This window comes from Oncorhynchus tshawytscha, linkage group LG03 (genome assembly GCF_018296145.1).
Source record: "Oncorhynchus tshawytscha isolate Ot180627B linkage group LG03, Otsh_v2.0, whole genome shotgun sequence".
Lineage (NCBI taxonomy): Eukaryota > Metazoa > Chordata > Actinopteri > Salmoniformes > Salmonidae > Oncorhynchus > Oncorhynchus tshawytscha.
Window position 1 is genome coordinate 15,231,319 of NC_056431.1, and position 16,427 is coordinate 15,247,745.

Sequence of the window (16,427 nt, forward strand, 5' to 3'; positions counted from 1 at the left end):
GAGCAGAATTGAGGAGAAATAATGTTGGAAGCATAGATGTCTTTTGATGTTGTATGTACATGTGTTTATATGGTTGTTAGTTTATATGCTTGCTGAATACTTTGTGTCCACAGAGCAACGATTACCTGTACATTACAATGCTGACATGACCTTTTGTTAGACTTCTTTCTCAAATCTTAAAGCAGTGTTTTACTGGGGTTTCATCAGACCTTTGTTGGCTGTTTGCCTTGTGCAAAGAATGGGCTGTTCTCAACCTCAGAAGTGCTGTGTAATTAATGGTGTTTGTACCTGTCTGTGGTAGCAGCCATGACTCTCTTATATTGTAAAAGCAAAAGAAGAACTGTTCTGTTATTGACTGAGGTGGTGTAGATCTCAATATTACAGCTTCTTGGATTATGAACTTACAAACATATTTGTTTGATCGACAAGTATGACCGTTCAGGTCGCTTACTATAGAGCTCTGTCACATGTTTCAATCATAAACCATCTCAAAGATAGACTGAAAATACTTCTGCCAAGGAACTACTATTGCATGATGATAATTATGAGAAGCCAACAATCCACATCCTATATCTCCACAGGTCTATGTTTTGTTTATGTTAAAAACTATTATCATACTATGTTGATCCAGTCATCAGATCACTTAGGCTAGATGATAAAGGCTTGCTTTGCTGTTACATTATCTCCAGGTTAAGATCTTAAACAGTGCTCAACGATGGATATGGATCATAGCTGAAGGGAGTTTGTGGTTAATTACTACCTCATTATAGTCTCTGACTTGTACATAAACAGTGAGAGTGTAACTACTAAGCCCCCTGTAGCCTTTCCATGAAGCAGCCATACGCTCAGTGAGTTAGAGCTAGACCTATAGCCCTTACCACATGGAACCCTCCCCTCCACCTCCTCACTCACATGTTCTCCTCCAGAGGACAGTACAGTACTAGATAATACAGTACAGTACTAGATAATACAGTACAGTACAGTACTAGATAATACAGTACAGTACAGTACTAGATAATACAGTTCAGTACAGTACAGTACTAGATAATACAGTACAGTACAGTACTAGATAATACAGTTCAGTACAGTACAGTATTAGATCGTACAGTACAATACTAGATAATACAGTACAGTACTAGATAATACAGTACAGTACTAGATAATACACTACAGTACCTGAGGAGCAGAACAGAGGGTGCAGAGGGCCATCCGGAGGAAATGAAATGGCACAGTGGAGAGAATCAATCATTATTTGATTCGCAGTACTACGGTTTGGAATTTAGCATTTTCCCATTCCTGACTTGGAACCCTCTCATTCTCCTGTTCCTGACTCAGAACCCTCTCATTCTCCCGTTCCTGACTCAGAACCCTCTCATTCTCCCATTCCTGACTCAGAACCATCTCATTCTCCCGTTCCTGGCTCAGAACCATCTCATTCTCCCGTTCCTGACTCGGAACCCTCTCATTCTCCCGTTCCTGACTCAGAACCCTCTCATTCTCCCGTTCCTGACTCAGAACCATCTCATTCTCCCGTTCCTGACTCAGAACCCTCTCATTCTCCCGTTCCTGACTTCAGAACCATCTCATTCTCCCGTTCCTGACTCAGAACCCTCTCATTCTCCCGTTCCTGACTTCAGAACCATCTCATTCTCCCATTCCTTTTCTGACTCCTTTTCTCTTCATTGTCAGATGCCTTGAGATTTGATATCACTGCTCATGTGAATGGATGCAGGCAGCTGTATGAGCCTCTCAATTTCCTCCCAGTCATTTCTTTTTTACTACGTCAGCTGGATAGCCAGCCACCGCTTTAGTTCATGACCCGTATTACTTTTCCATAGTTTCCCCTCGACGACCATCACTCTGGACGCCTTGAATTTCCCTCGAACACTTTCTTTACATTTAGCTCTTCAGTATGTGGCTGAGCAGCAGCTGAATGGGATTGTGATCCATGTGTGGAATGGAGACTAGTGCAAGCCTGTCTCTCTCTGAAGCATCAGGAAAGCAATTCTGTAAAACAGACAATGGATTTGTATTATATAAAGACAAATTGAAATGGTAAGCTAGTCATTGTGAGCAGCCATGATATTTCGGATAGGTTTGGCAACAAAAATAATCACCACCCGGCATCCACCCTCTTGGTCCTTGGTCACTACATTGATTGATTGATTGATTTTTACTTAATTCCAATGAATATGGAGGGCAACAGTGAAGCAGTGCTGTGCATTAGGTGATGTAGGCCCAGCCCAAGCTGGTATCACAGAGAAAAGACTGACGGAGTTCCCATCACCGTGCCAGAGTGGATGGGCGTCATGATTCACCCTCCTTCAGCAAGTGTGTGTGGGTGGGTCCTTTAACAAGTGCTAACATCACAGGCAGACGATCTACAGTGTTACCTACAGTAATGCCAGCTAGTCTGGGTAGTCCCTCTATAACCAAGGGAGAAGTGTATCATTCTAGGGAAAAGTAAACACTTAGCTACTGTCTGTCTCTAAGATCAGTTTGGCTGGTGTTTTGATGTCATTACAAATCCTTTCATTCTGACGCCGATTTAGTTTCCACCCCTCTCAGGTCATATTCCACCTAGAGGGTTGGAATGATCATTTGTGTGTGTTTGTACATATGTTTGTCCTGTACGTGTTATGTCACTAGCAGTGACTTTTATTTCAAACTAACTTACAGTGATCCCTGTGATCATTGTGTTTCTATGTCTATTTCTACCCTTCCATTGCAGTAGATAGTTTGTTGTTCAAATCAAATAAAATGTTATTGGTCTCATACACATGGTTAGCAGATGTTATTGTGAGTGTAGCGAAATGCTTGTGCTTCTAGTTCTGACAGTGCAGCAATATCTAACGAGTAATATCTAACAATACCACAACAAATACCAACAAATACCTAATGCAGTTGATAGTTTGTTGCTGCAGTTGATAGTTTGAGTATCTATAGATCCTCTATCGAGGACTATCCAAATGAAGTGTTAGCCCTTGTCCTTCCCTCACACACTCCCAGATCATCTCAGACCTGGAGTCGTGGAATGAGGAGCTGTCCCAGCAGATGGGTGAGTTTGATACAGAGGACCTGACGTTGGCAGAGCAGAGGCTCCAGCACCATGCTGACAAGGCCCTCACCATGAACAACCTGACCTTCGACGTCATCCACCAGGGACAGGAGCTGCTGCAGTACGTTACAGAGGTCCAGGCCAGCGGTGAGTAGTGGAAGAAACACACATGGACAGATGCACACACACATTTTCTTTTCTGCCGTACACTCACACACACTGACACATCGGATGGGCCAAAGCGCTGCTGCTGCTGCCAGGGCAGATGAGCTGTAAAGCCAGGCCGGGTCAGCTCAGTGTTGTGGGTGAGAAGATAGGGAGAGGGGAGGAATGGGGAGGGCCTTTTAACCCAGCTATCGGGCACTGGAGAGCTCAGCACAGTAGCGGCAGTAGGCCAAGGCCAGATGAGCAGATTTCACTGTAATCCTATGAACTCATGTCGCTGAGTAAAACCACTAGGCAGTGCTGCAGGACGACAGGCTGCATTGGCACACACACACACACACACACACACACACACACACACACGTCAATGACGACATACACAGAGGAGATTTTGCATAATCGGAATGCATCCCAGAGCAGTTCTCTCCTGGACACCAAAGAGACAGACACACAGTGCTTCCATGACAGACATGCTCTGTACTCCAGCAGCCCAATGCAGGTCTGGAACACAGGAGTGAAATGTAAGTAATATAATGTTAATGTCAGATTCGTTCCTGTGTGTCTGACTGTCTGGCCATACGGAGCTACTGATGTATGTCTGTATGCTTACCTAACTGTCAATCTTTTACATGTAGTCGAGACTGATTGTTTTGTATGAGGAGAGAGAGACCTTGCTTCTCTCTTTTAATATTTTTGTTAGGCTTGGGTTGCATAATGGCTCTTATTCTTTGTGTTGTTTTCAGGATTTTCTACAGTAGCTGATGAGCTCTCTCCCTCTCCTTCCTTCTCGCTCTCCTTCTCTCTGTCTCCCTCTCTGTTTCTCTCTCGCTCTCTTTCTCTCTGTCGCCCTCTCTGCCCCCTCCCCCCCTCTCTCCCTCCAGGTGTGGAGTTGCTGTGTGACAGGGATGTGGACATGGCTACTCGTGTTCAGGACCTGCTGGAGTTCCTCCATGAGAAGCAGCAGGAGCTGGACGTGGCGGCCGAGCAGCACAGGAGGCACCTGGAACAGTGTGTCCAGCTACGCCACCTTCAGGCCGAGGTCAAACAGGTAAACACACTTCATTCTCTCTCTCTGTCTCCCTCTTCTACTTGTGGGTTCTCTCTCTCTCCTACTTTTGTTCTTTCTCTCTCTCTCTCTCTCTCTCTCTCTCTCTCTTTCTCTCTCTCTTTCTCACTCTCTCCTAAGACTGAAACACTGCAATGTGGGCTGGGAAAGTAGAGCAGTCCTTTAGAGATGACCAACGGCCCAAAAATGAGTTAAAGAGAAACTAGGCCAGCAGGAGCATCATCTGTTAATCTTATTCTGTTTATTAATTTATTTCATTTTCCTCATTCGGTCATCGTTGTAGAGCGAGAGATTACTTGTGTCCTGGAAGGGAAGAGAAGAGAGGCCTATGTGTGTTTTTGTGGCTATAAGCTGAGAGAGCAGGCCAGGAAGAATACAGCAGCAGTAGTTCTGTCTGTCTGTTACTCACTGAGCAGCGTTTAGCCTCTTCCCTCACACAGCCGCTATGCTGAGCTAGGAGTTTGGCAGCAGTGATAGCACAGAGCATGTGTCAGATACACAGCAGGTGAGCAGTGCTGACTCAGAGCGGAGCCCGGAGGAGGAGACGGTGTGGAATCCTCCCTGGGGCCTCTGGCATGCCGTCCCTGTGTGGACAAAGAGGAGGGTGGGAGGGGGAGAGGTGGGGAGGCGAAAGGGTCGTGGTTGACGTGTCACAGCTGACTTGACCTTGCCTGACACTTGATGTATACCCTTGTGTGTGTGTGTGTGTGTGTGTGTGTGTGTCAGGGTGGTGACAATATGGTGGGTTAGGCCTGTATACTGGAGGTTGTGCTTATCTGTGATGATGAGTCTTTATTACCACGTCCATTATCAACGTGTCTGCGGTTATTAATGTAGGTGCTGTGTGTGTGACTGTTTATCTTAGTCTGGCCCGTTACTGTTTCTCTCGTGTGTGTGTGTGTGTGTGTGTGTGTGTTTCAGGTGCTGGGTTGGATCCGTAATGGAGAGTCCATGCTGAATGCAGGTCTGATCACAGCTAGCTCTCTACAGGAGGCAGAACAGCTACAGAAGGAACACGAGCAATTCCAAAATGCCATAGAGGTAACTCTCTGCTCTCCATCTCTCTCATGTATTCCTCTTTTTCTCCATCCCTCTCCACTCCTTCTCTTCCTCCTCCTCTTTTCCTCCTCTCCGTGACCCCACTTTCCGAGGACGTCTCAGGGAGAGTGGGATATGTAAAAAAACACACTTCCGTTTCACACACGCATATTAATACACACATGTGTGAAATAGGACAAATATAAACACCCAGCAAATTCTTATTATTTTCCTCATCTCCATCCCCCTCGTACTCCTCTCCTCCTTCTCTCTCATTCTCTTCTTCCTCTTTTCCTTCCTTCTACCCTCCTCCTACACACCTCAGTAAAAACCCAAACCTCACCCACTCCTCTTTTCATCCTGTATTCATCATAAATCACCCCCTTCTCTGTCTTTCACCAGAAACAGGCCCCTGTTTTCACCCCAGAACATTTCCGTTGAACTCTTCTGAGCAGGGCTCATTTTAAATGCAGCCGTACTGTATAAAGGACTACATTCTGCAGGGCTGAGATTATGCAGGCAGGTTTCTGGAGTCATCTACTCACTGTGGAAGGAGAGGAAAAAACACTGTTGGAGATTATTAGTCCCAGTTACTCGATCAATTTGATTATGGGATTGTAATGATATTGTCTAATGCTGTGGTATGTTAACAGTCATGGTAGCAGAAGCCAGGTAGAAGACTCACATGGTGAATAACACAGACTCCTTTCCTGTAGCCGTAGCCTCCAATCACATTCTTCCGTGTTCTGGTGAAAATTTGAAGATGTTAATGTGTACAATATTTATGAAGTGGAAACACTTTCATTAATCACCTCCCTCCCTCTCTCTCTCTTCCTCTCTCTCTCCCTCTCTGCAGAAAACCCACCAGAGTGCATTGCAGGTGCAGCAGAAGGCTGAGGCCCTGCTCCAAGCCAACCACTATGACATGGACATGATCCGGGACTGTGCAGAGAAGGTGGCCGACCACTGGCAGCAGCTCATGCTCAAAATGGAGGACCGGCTCAAACTGGTCAACGCCTCTGTAGCCTTCTACAAGACTTCCGAGCAGGTGGGTGGGACATCGCTAACTGTTTCCATGGCAACCCGCCAGAGGAGGCCCATTGGCCCGTAGCCCAGTAACATGTCCCAGATTAGGGTATATTAACCACTCTAGATAAGGTGGTATTATATGGTATTACACTGCAGTTTGCCATGTATTTGCGTTCATGTACGTGGGCTCTGTGGTGCATTGTGGGTAGTGTAGTTTTGACCTGTGCTGTGTGCTGCTCTGTAGGTGTGCAGTGTGCTGGAGAGCCTGGAGCAGGAGTATAAGCGAGAGGAGGACTGGTGTGGGGGAGCTGATAAACTGGGCCCTAACAGTGAGTCAGACCATGTCACACCCATGATCAGCAAACACCTGGAGCAGAAGGAGGCCTTCCTCAAGGCTTGTACACTAGCAAGGCGAAACGCGGACGTCTTCCTGAAGTACCTGCACAGAAACAGTGTCAACATGCCAGGGATGCTGTCTCACGTCAAAGCTCCTGAAACACAGGTCAAAAGTAAGTGCCTCTTTTTTTCCTTCCCAATCAAATACACCTTAGATCGTTCTTTACTGTGGTGTTCCTTTCAGTTGCTCTCTTCTTTTAGACAGATGGGATGGGTCCCAAATAGCTCCCTATTCCCTCTATAGTGCACTACTTAAGTGCTTTAGTAGTAGACTGTAGGACTAGCTTGCCTTTTGTGACATAGCCATGGTTTAAATGATAACGTGTCTCTTGTGGTTTTGTCAGACATCTTGAATGAGCTGCTCCAGAGAGAGAACCGGGTGCTGCACTTCTGGACAATGAGGAAGAGGAGACTGGACCAGTGTCAGCAGTATGTGGTGTTTGAACGCAGCGCCAAGCAGGTCCGTGCTGCTCCTCAAGGAGAACTATACCAGAACAGTAACATTCATGACTACAACAACACAGTCACATAGACAGAGTCAACACAAGCTATAAAAGTAGACGTATAACAATATGTCATACTATACCATACAACCATTTTGAACCCTGTGCAAACTGCTCAACTAAGCACCGGTTAGACTAATGTTTTGACCAGGGGCTGACCAAACCAAAGCCTTCAAATCTGGTTTCGTTCCCATTCAGTGATGTTTTTGGAGAGGAATTGGGAATGAGGTAGACTGGTAACAGCACAACGGTAGTGTTACCACAGCTGTAATTACATGCCCTACATTTTAACACTGGCTTATTGTAGTACAGTGTCTTTCCTCTCCTCATTCTCTCCAAAACTTCTCCTCTCATTTAGTCAGTGCTGATTGACGGACCGAATGTGTGCCGCAGAGCAGGCTGAAGTATACCTCAATTGGAGCCTGTTTGCTCCCCCATGTGGGCTGGTGTTAACATTACACTGGTCTGGAGAGGCAGCAGTGAAGAGTGCATCTTCCTATCCCCTCGTAGATGTAAAATGAATAGAATGGTGTAAGGAGCCCACAATATAAGCTTGTTTTATTGTAATGTTTGTAAACAACTTAATTGTAAACAAACACTGTATAGCCTCAAAACATGGTTAAAACTATATGTCAGTCCCTGCATCCATAGCTCTGTCTACGAATTTGAGAGTGGTTACATTTCTCTAGTCTCATCCCTCAGTTGGTTAGCAAAACAGTGGCAGGGAGTCCTCTTTGATATTGTTTCAATGAAGGATTCTAGCTTTATGTCCATGAGGGGGCGTGAACAAGTGCACACTTCCTCAAAGGCGGAAGGCTAGGGAATAGGAATAAAACATTAGTGTGATGACAGATAAGTGATCTGGACCTCGTCTCGTTGTGATTGGTCCACAGGCTTTGGAGTGGATCCACGACACGGGAGAGTTCTACCTGTCGACCCACACCTCCACCGGATCCAGTATCCACCACACACAGGAGCTACTGAAGGAGCACGAAGACTTCCAGATCACAGCCAAGGTGAAGGTCCCCTCCAGCAGTGTCCAACACTATCAAACACCACCTCACTCAATCAAATGGCATCTACTGGATGTATCTATATATTTTCTATAACAGACACTGACCTTTGTAGTTCTGAATCAGACTGTATGGGTTGTTTAGATTGTGATGCCTGTAAGAAGCTCAGCCAGTGTGTTGAGATGTAAAGGGACTAGTGTCAGTCAACATGTCCCATACATACACCGTGTAGGGCTGTCTGGGTTGTGCAGGGTACTGGCCATCTGCGTGGAAGCGTCCCAAATGGCACCCTCTTCCCTACCTACTAAATTTGAATTTAATGAGTCCCATGGACCCTGGTCAAAAGTAGTGCACTATATAGTAGGGTGTAGGGAGTAGGGTGCCATTTGGGACGCTACCAGGTAGTGTGTTTTGCTGCCCTGCCCTGTTTGTGGCCCTGTGCTAGGTATTATGATGCTGTATCTATGAGGCCCAGTCACAGGGCAGCCTATTGTCCCTGATGTTCTGGCCTCCTGAGTTATTGTGTGGCAGAAAACTTTATTGTAGTCATGAACCCCTTGCACAGTGGGATTTGGCTCCCATGGTTGACACGCACACAAACACAGGCACGCGCGCACACACACAAACACTCCGCGGCCCCCGTTCGTTCTCTCTTTCACTCTCTGTCTCTTTCTTTGTATTGACAGCAAACCAAAGAGAGGGTGAAACTGTTGATCCAGCTGGCGGATGGCTTTTGTGACAAAGGGCACGCCCATGCGCTGGAGATAAAGAAATGGGTCACCTCTGTGGACAAGCGCTACAGAGACTTCTCCCTCCGCATGGACAAGTACCGGTCCTGTCTGGAGAAAGCACTGGGCATCGTATCCTCTGACTCCAACAAGGCCGTGAGTACTGGAGGGCAGGGTGGAGGAATGTTGGAGTGGAGGGTTGAGATGAAAGATGGTGTATGTGTGGGAGGGGGAGGTTGTGTGTGTGTGTGAAACAGATGAAAGGTGGGATTTGAAAAGTGTGTGTGTGTGTGTGTGTGTGTGTATTTGCGTGCTCACGCTCATGTGTGAGAGTGTGTGTCTCTGTGTCTATGCGTGAGTCTGTATCTGTGTGTGTCTGTGCCCGTGTCCCCTCGGCGGTGCCTCGTAAAGTCCCCTGTCTGTCCTACAGAGTAAAGGGCTGCAGCTGGACATCATCCCCGCCAGCGTCCCAGGGTCAGAGGTCAAGCTGAGGGATGCTGCCCACGAACTCAATGAGGAGAAGAGGAAGTCTGCCAGGAGGAAAGAGTAAGCATTCACATACACAGTGGTTACACAGTTTGGTGGAGAAGCATCATTGTTATTAACACATTCACATACACAGTGGTTACACAGTTTGGTGGAGAAGCATCATTGTTATTAACACAGTGGTTCACAGTTTGGTGGAGAAGCATCATTGTTATTAACACATTCACATACACAGTGGTTACACAGTGTGGTGGTGAAGCATCATTGTTATTAACACATTCACATACACAGTGGTTACACAGTTTGGTGGAGAAGCATCATTGTTATTAACACATTCACATACACAGTGGTTACACAGTTTGGTGGAGAAGCATCATTGTTATTAACACATTCACATACACAGTGGTTACACAGTGTGGTGGTGAAGCATCATTGTTATTAACACATTCACATACACAGTGGTTACACAGTTTGGTGGAGAAGCATCATTGTTATTAACACATTCACATACACAGTGGTTACACAGTTTGGTGGAGAAGCATCATTGTTATTAACACATTCACATACACAGTGGTTACACAGTTTGGTGGAGAAGCATCATTGTTATTAACACATTCACATACACAGTGGTTACACAGTTTGGTGGAGAAGCATCATTGTTATTAACACATTCACATACACAGTGGTTACACAGTTTGGTGGAGAAGCATCATTGTTATTAACACATTCACATACACAGTGGTTACACAGTGTGGTGGAGAAGCATCATTGTTATTAACACATTCACATACACAGTGGTTACACAGTTTGGTGGAGAAGCATCATTGTTATTAACACATTCACATACACAGTGGTTACACAGTTTGGTGGAGAAGCATCATTGTTATTAACACATTCACATACAGTGGTTACACAGTGTGGTGGAGAAGCATCATTGTTATTAACACATACACAGTGGTTACACAGTGTGGTGGAGAAGCACCGTTGTTATTAAAAGCACTGGCAGGTGGGAATACCAGACAGGAACGTTTTCACCGGATAACAGAAATATTTAACATATTCATGCTGCAGTAATTAACATTAGTATTGTCTAACACTTACCATTTATTTCATTTAAGATATTTTCATGATATCTTATAAATAATATTCCGATTTTTTTTTAAGTATGACATACTGTATTTAACTTCAAATTCAGAGCCACTGGAAGGCTATTGAAATAATGAGGCGGTTGAAAAAGTGAGCTACTTGTAATTTAGTTGCCCTTTCCTTTTGGGACTTTGATGTTTGATGTTGCATTTAGGCCATGCAATATTTACTTTAAATAAAACAACACATTTCACTGCACCTATCTGGTGTATTTGACAATAAAACAATATTTTTCTGGGGTTTTACTGTGCTGTATGTGTGCATCCCAAATGGCTCCTGATTCACTAAAGAGTGCACTTCTTTTGACCAGAGCCTTAGTCAAAGGTAGTGCACTATATAGGAAATAGGGTGCCATTTGGGACGTAGAATATCAGTGGTTCCCAATCGTTTCCTTTCCTCCGAAAGAGGGAACCACTGCTGTGTCACATGGGACATTTGTCTATGCCCCTGACCCACAAAAAAAGTCCAAAACACAAGACAGTCTCTCTTTCTCTCTGCTGCAGTTCCCAGAAGTTTAATGTTTTTTTTTCCAGGTTCATAATGGCAGAGCTCATTCAGACAGAGAAGGCCTACGTCAGAGACCTGCGGGAGTGTACAGATGTAAGTACTGAGAAACCACCACTCCATTCAACCTGTGACACATTCACACTCGTTTACTGACGGACTCTATACAGTGGCCCCTGTATAGAGTCCGTCAAGAAAGGAAAACATTATGTAAGCCAAGGCCCAAGCGCAATGCAAAAGGTATGCTTGATTGATCTGGTTTAGTTTTAGTTGGTGGTTTTCTGGTTGTAGAAATGTCAGATGTCAGGATTACAACCAGGTAAAGACATTGTGTGGTTTCCAGACCTACTTGTGGGAGATGACCAGCGGTGTTGAGGAGATCCCTCCAGGCATCGTCAACAAAGAGCACATCATCTTTGGCAACATGTTGGACCTCTACGAGTTCCACCACAAGTTAGTGTTCTATACTGGAGTTACCCACACCGGACTCCCATTGCCTTCTAGATGCACTGGAGTGGCTCAACCAACCTAAGACTGGTCTATAGTAACTCAACCTGGGTCCTATTTATTAGTACACACCATAAATAATAATGAAAACAAGCATTTCTTATTGGACAAGTTCAGGTAGGCCCTCCTCGTGTTGCCCCGTTTAGTTGTGTTCAGTTCGTAGTGAATAAGATCCTGATTTTAGATTTCCTCAGAAACTCTCTCTTTCTGTACAGCATCTTCCTGAAGGAATTGGAGAAATACGAACAGCTACCTGAGGACGTGGGTCATTGCTTTGTCACCTGGGTGAGTGTCTCACTGTCTGGACAAGCCAGCTTACAACACTGACATAGGTTGACATGGCTGAGATGTTGCGGGAATATTGTGTCCCTTAACAGTTGTGTGTCCATTTTGCAGGCAGATAAATTCCAGATGTATGTGAACTACTGCAAGAACAAACCAGACTCTACCCAGCTCATTCTGGAGCATGCAGGGCCCTATTTTGATGTACGTGTAGATGAGTACCAACTTAGGCATTCTATAAATTCTTAATACAAATGTTGAACCACTAATCAAATTCTGCGAGGTCTTATTATGTGGTCTTTTGAATCAGATCCTTTGAAGTACTGTTTATGCTAATCGGGTTTTTTTTAAATACAAGGAAGCAATATTATGCTGGTATATCAGTTATGACGGTAGCCTCCAAATCTGGCTTATCCGGGTGATTTCTGGGTGTTTGGCAGTGAGGCTGCTCTTAACAGGAGTTGTGGTGGTAGTACAGGAGGGAGGAAGAGGGGTAGATGAAGCCTACTCACAGAAGATTGACCTTAGGTTGCTGTCAGTGACCTCCATTCTCCATCAGTGCTGTCTGTCTAGGTCTAGGAGCAGGGTTACGCTGGCAACTGCTGCCTCGGCGTCTCTGTGCCCTTTAAGACGTCTCTGTCTTTTGGTTTCCAGGAAATTCAACAGAGGCACCGGCTTGCCAACTCCATATCCTCATACCTCATCAAGCCTGTCCAGAGAATAACCAAGTATCAGCTGCTTCTCAAGGTACTGTACACTGGCCAAATAGAAACAGTAGCTAGACGACTCTCTGTAATAATTATGTAGCATATAGCACAGCAGGTTCTGGTGCGCCCTTTGTTCTCTCACCCTCTGTAGTCTAGCTTGTACAATGATCGTGTTTATTGTACATCACATCGCTAGTTGTCAACAAAGCTACAGTGTTGGAAGCTAACTGCATCTTGCATGGAACACAATCCATTACAGCCTTTATCTTTTGTTGGACCTTGAGGTTTGTGAAATGCAACTGACGATTTGTGTTTGTTTCTCTCTCTCTCTCTCTCTCTCTCTCTCTCTCTCTCTCACTGTGTGTGTGTGTGTGTGTTTGCATTTCCTCTTCAGGAGCTGCTGACCTGCTGTGAGGAGGGGAAGGGGGAGATCAAGGATGGTCTGGAGGTGATGCTCAGTGTCCCCAAGAGAGCCAACGACGCCATGCACCTCAGCATGATGGACGGTAGGAGCAAATATACTTTGAACTAACTAAGGGTTTCCCCTTTTATCTGTAGTAGGAGGACTAGGCCTTGACTTACTGGACATTCCTTTTGGCTCCTAGTGAAGCAGGGCTGGGCTAACTCACAGGAAGCTTTCATGGAATATACAGTTAAAAGTCGGAAGTTTACATACACTTTAGCCAAATACATTTAAACTCAGTTTTTCACAATTCCTGACATTTAATCCTAGTAAACATTCCCTGTCTTAGGTCAGTTAAGTTCACCACTTTATTTTAAGAATGTGAAATGTCAGAATAATAGTAGAGAGAATTATTTATTTAAGCTTTTATTTCTTTCATCACATTCCCAGTGGGTCAGAAGTTTGCATACACTTAATTAGTATTTATTAGCATTGCCTTTAAATTGTTTAATTGGGTCAAACTTTTCGGGTAGCCTTCCACAAGCTTCCCACAATAAGTTGGGTGAATTTTGGCCCATTTCTCCTGACAGAGCTGGTGTAACTGAGTCAGGTTTGCAGGCCTTCTTGCTCGCACACGCTTTTTCAGTTCTGCTCACAAATATTCTATGGGATTGAGGTCAGGGCTTTGTGATGGCCACTCCAATACCTTGACTTTGTTGTCCTGAAGCCATTTTGCCACAACTTTGGAAGTATGCTTGGGGTCATTGTCCACTTGGAAGACCAATTTGTGACCAAGCTTTAACTTCCTGGCTGATGTCTTGATATGTTGCTTCAATATATCCACATAATTGTCTTTCCTCATGATGCCATCTATTTTGTGAAGTGCACCAGTCCCTCCTGCAGCAAAGCACCCCTACAACATGAGGCTGGCACCCCCGTGCTTTAAGGTTGGGAGGGTGTTCTTTGGCTTGCAAGCTTCCCCCTTTTTCCTCCAAACATAACGATGGTCATTATGGCCAAACAGTTCTATTTCTGTTTCACCAGACCAGAGGACATTTCTCCAGAAAGTACGATCTTTGTCCCCATGTGCAGTTGCAAACCGTAGTCTGGCTTTTTTATTGCGGTTTTGTGCATTGGCTTCTTCCTTGCTGAGCGGCCTTTCAGGTTATGTCGATATAGGACACGTTTTACTGTGAATATAGATACTTTTGTACCTGTTCCCTCCAGCATCTTCACAAGGTCTTTTGCTGTTGTTCTGGGATTGATTTGCACATTTTGCACCAAAGTACGCTCATCTCTAGGAGACAGAACGCATGATGATGATGTTTATACTTGCGTACTATTGTTTGTACAGATTAATGTGGTACCTTCAGGAGTTTGGAAATTGCTCCCAAGGATGAACCAGACTTGTGGGGGTCTACAATTTGTTTTCTGAGGTCTTGGCTGATTTCTTTTGATTTTCCCATGATGTCAAGCAAAGAGGCACTGAGTTTGAAGGTAGAACTTGAAATACATCCACAGGTACATCTCCAATTGACTCAAATTATGTCAATTAACCTACCAGAAGCTTCTAAAGCCATGACATCATTTTCTGGAATTTTCCAAGCTGTTTAAATATGACAACGCAGTTGGATTAGCAAGATTCTAGGCTTTTGAAGCATGTGAGACACTTGTATTTTCATGAATGTTTAATATGACTATTTGTGGCGAACACCGTATGTTGTTGAATTCAATCCCGTATCCGGGATCGGTAGTTCAGAGAGGTTAACTTCTGACCCACTGGAATTGTGATACAGTGAATTATAAGTGAAATAATCTGTCTAAACAATTGTTGGAAAAAATCCTTGTGTCATGCACAAAGTAGATGTCCTAACCGACTTGCCAAAACTATAGTTTGTTAACAAGAAGTTTGTGGAGTGGTTGAAAAACAAGTTTTAATGACTCCAACCTAAGTGTATGTAAACATCCAACTTCAGCTGTAGGTTTAGAAATTATTTGAATCAAGTGACTTGACAGTCCCCTCTCTTCCTTCTCCTCTTCTCCCATCCAGGGTTCGATGGGAATATTGACTCCCAAGGAGAGCTGATCCTGCAGGAGTCCTTCCAGGTGTGGGATCCCAAGACTCTGATCCGTAAGGGACGTGAGCGCCACCTCTTCCTATTTGAGATGTCCCTGGTCTTCAGCAAGGAGGTCAAGGACTCTAACGGACGCAACAAGTACCTCTACAAGAGCAAGCTCTTTGTAAGCACAACCTGTCCACTCTCTCATCACAATGGCTGGAACTCAGACTTGAGATCAGCATGCTTAACTTAAATTAAAGTCTCCCATTCACATCAATGAATGATTTACGGAAAAGAGTTGCCTGCGCCGATCTCAAGTCAATACTTTTTTATCAACCCTATATTTACTCTATTTCTCTCCTGTTCTTTCTCTAACTCTGTTTTTGTGTTGTCTCTGCTCCAAGACTTCAGAGCTGGGTGTCACAGAACATGTGGAGGGGGATCCGTGTAAGTTTGCTCTCTGGGTTGGGAGGACCCCCAGCTCAGACAACAAGATGGTGCTCAAGGTAACTGGTACATTATGACTTAACAGTAACCCAGCAAACAATCAAGCGCAATGAATATGTATATATTTACTCCCACTTTTGCCCAAAACGTATTTCCTTAAGTGGGTGTTACTGTGAGTTTTAAAGATTTAAGTTCAACCCACTACAATTCCGCCCAAAACGTATTTCTTTGAGTGGGCTTTACCAGGCCTACAGTATGTGTTCGAGTTTGATGATTGGCATAACAGTTCATGCACTTAGAGAAATATATGTGTGTTGATGCGTTGTGAGTCATGGCACACACACACGCATGCACACACGCACGCATGCACACACACACACACACACACACACACACACACACACACACACACACACACACACACACACGCTATGTACACTACTGTTCAAAAGTTTGGGGTCACTTAGAAATGTCCTTGTTTTTGAAAGAAAAGCACATTTTTTGCCCATTAAAATAACATCAAATTGATCAGAAATACAGTGTAGACATTGTTAATGTTGTAAATGACAATTGTAGCTGGAAATGGCCCATTATCATCAACCATCAGTAATGTATTCCAATGGGACGTTGTGTTAGCTAATCCAAGTTTATAATTTTAAAAGGCTAATTGATCATTAGAAAATGCTTTTGCAATTATGTTAGCACAGCTGAAAACTCTCGTGGTGATTAAAGAAGCAATAAAACTGGCCTTTAGACTTGCTGAGTATCTGGAGCATCAGCATTTGTGGGTTTGATTACAGGCTCAAAATGGCCAGAAACAAAGAACTTGGATTAGCTAACACAACGTGCCATTGGAACACAGGAGTGATGGTTGCTGATAATGGGCCTC

General features: G+C 44.4%; 1 protein-coding gene across 5 annotated transcripts in view; it reads left to right on the forward strand.

The window, feature by feature from the left end:
* LOC112228299 (triple functional domain protein-like) overlaps window positions 1-16,427 on the forward strand; it is a 146,494-nt gene that overhangs the window by 87,311 nt on the left and 42,756 nt on the right. For all 5 annotated transcript variants that reach the window (XM_042310490.1, XM_042310475.1, XM_042310482.1 and 2 more), the window contains 17 exons: window positions 3,010-3,205; window positions 4,105-4,271; window positions 5,211-5,330; window positions 6,184-6,375; window positions 6,601-6,865; window positions 7,097-7,212; window positions 8,149-8,271; window positions 8,955-9,152; window positions 9,427-9,542; window positions 11,162-11,228; window positions 11,476-11,585; window positions 11,855-11,924; window positions 12,036-12,125; window positions 12,576-12,668; window positions 13,023-13,134; window positions 15,082-15,272; window positions 15,496-15,597. In XM_042310490.1, coding sequence (XP_042166424.1) covers window positions 3,010-3,205; window positions 4,105-4,271; window positions 5,211-5,330; window positions 6,184-6,375; window positions 6,601-6,865; window positions 7,097-7,212; window positions 8,149-8,271; window positions 8,955-9,152; window positions 9,427-9,542; window positions 11,162-11,228; window positions 11,476-11,585; window positions 11,855-11,924; window positions 12,036-12,125; window positions 12,576-12,668; window positions 13,023-13,134; window positions 15,082-15,272; window positions 15,496-15,597 — 2,328 coding nt within the window. The remainder of the gene's footprint in view (window positions 1-3,009; window positions 3,206-4,104; window positions 4,272-5,210; window positions 5,331-6,183; window positions 6,376-6,600; window positions 6,866-7,096; window positions 7,213-8,148; window positions 8,272-8,954; window positions 9,153-9,426; window positions 9,543-11,161; window positions 11,229-11,475; window positions 11,586-11,854; window positions 11,925-12,035; window positions 12,126-12,575; window positions 12,669-13,022; window positions 13,135-15,081; window positions 15,273-15,495; window positions 15,598-16,427) is intronic.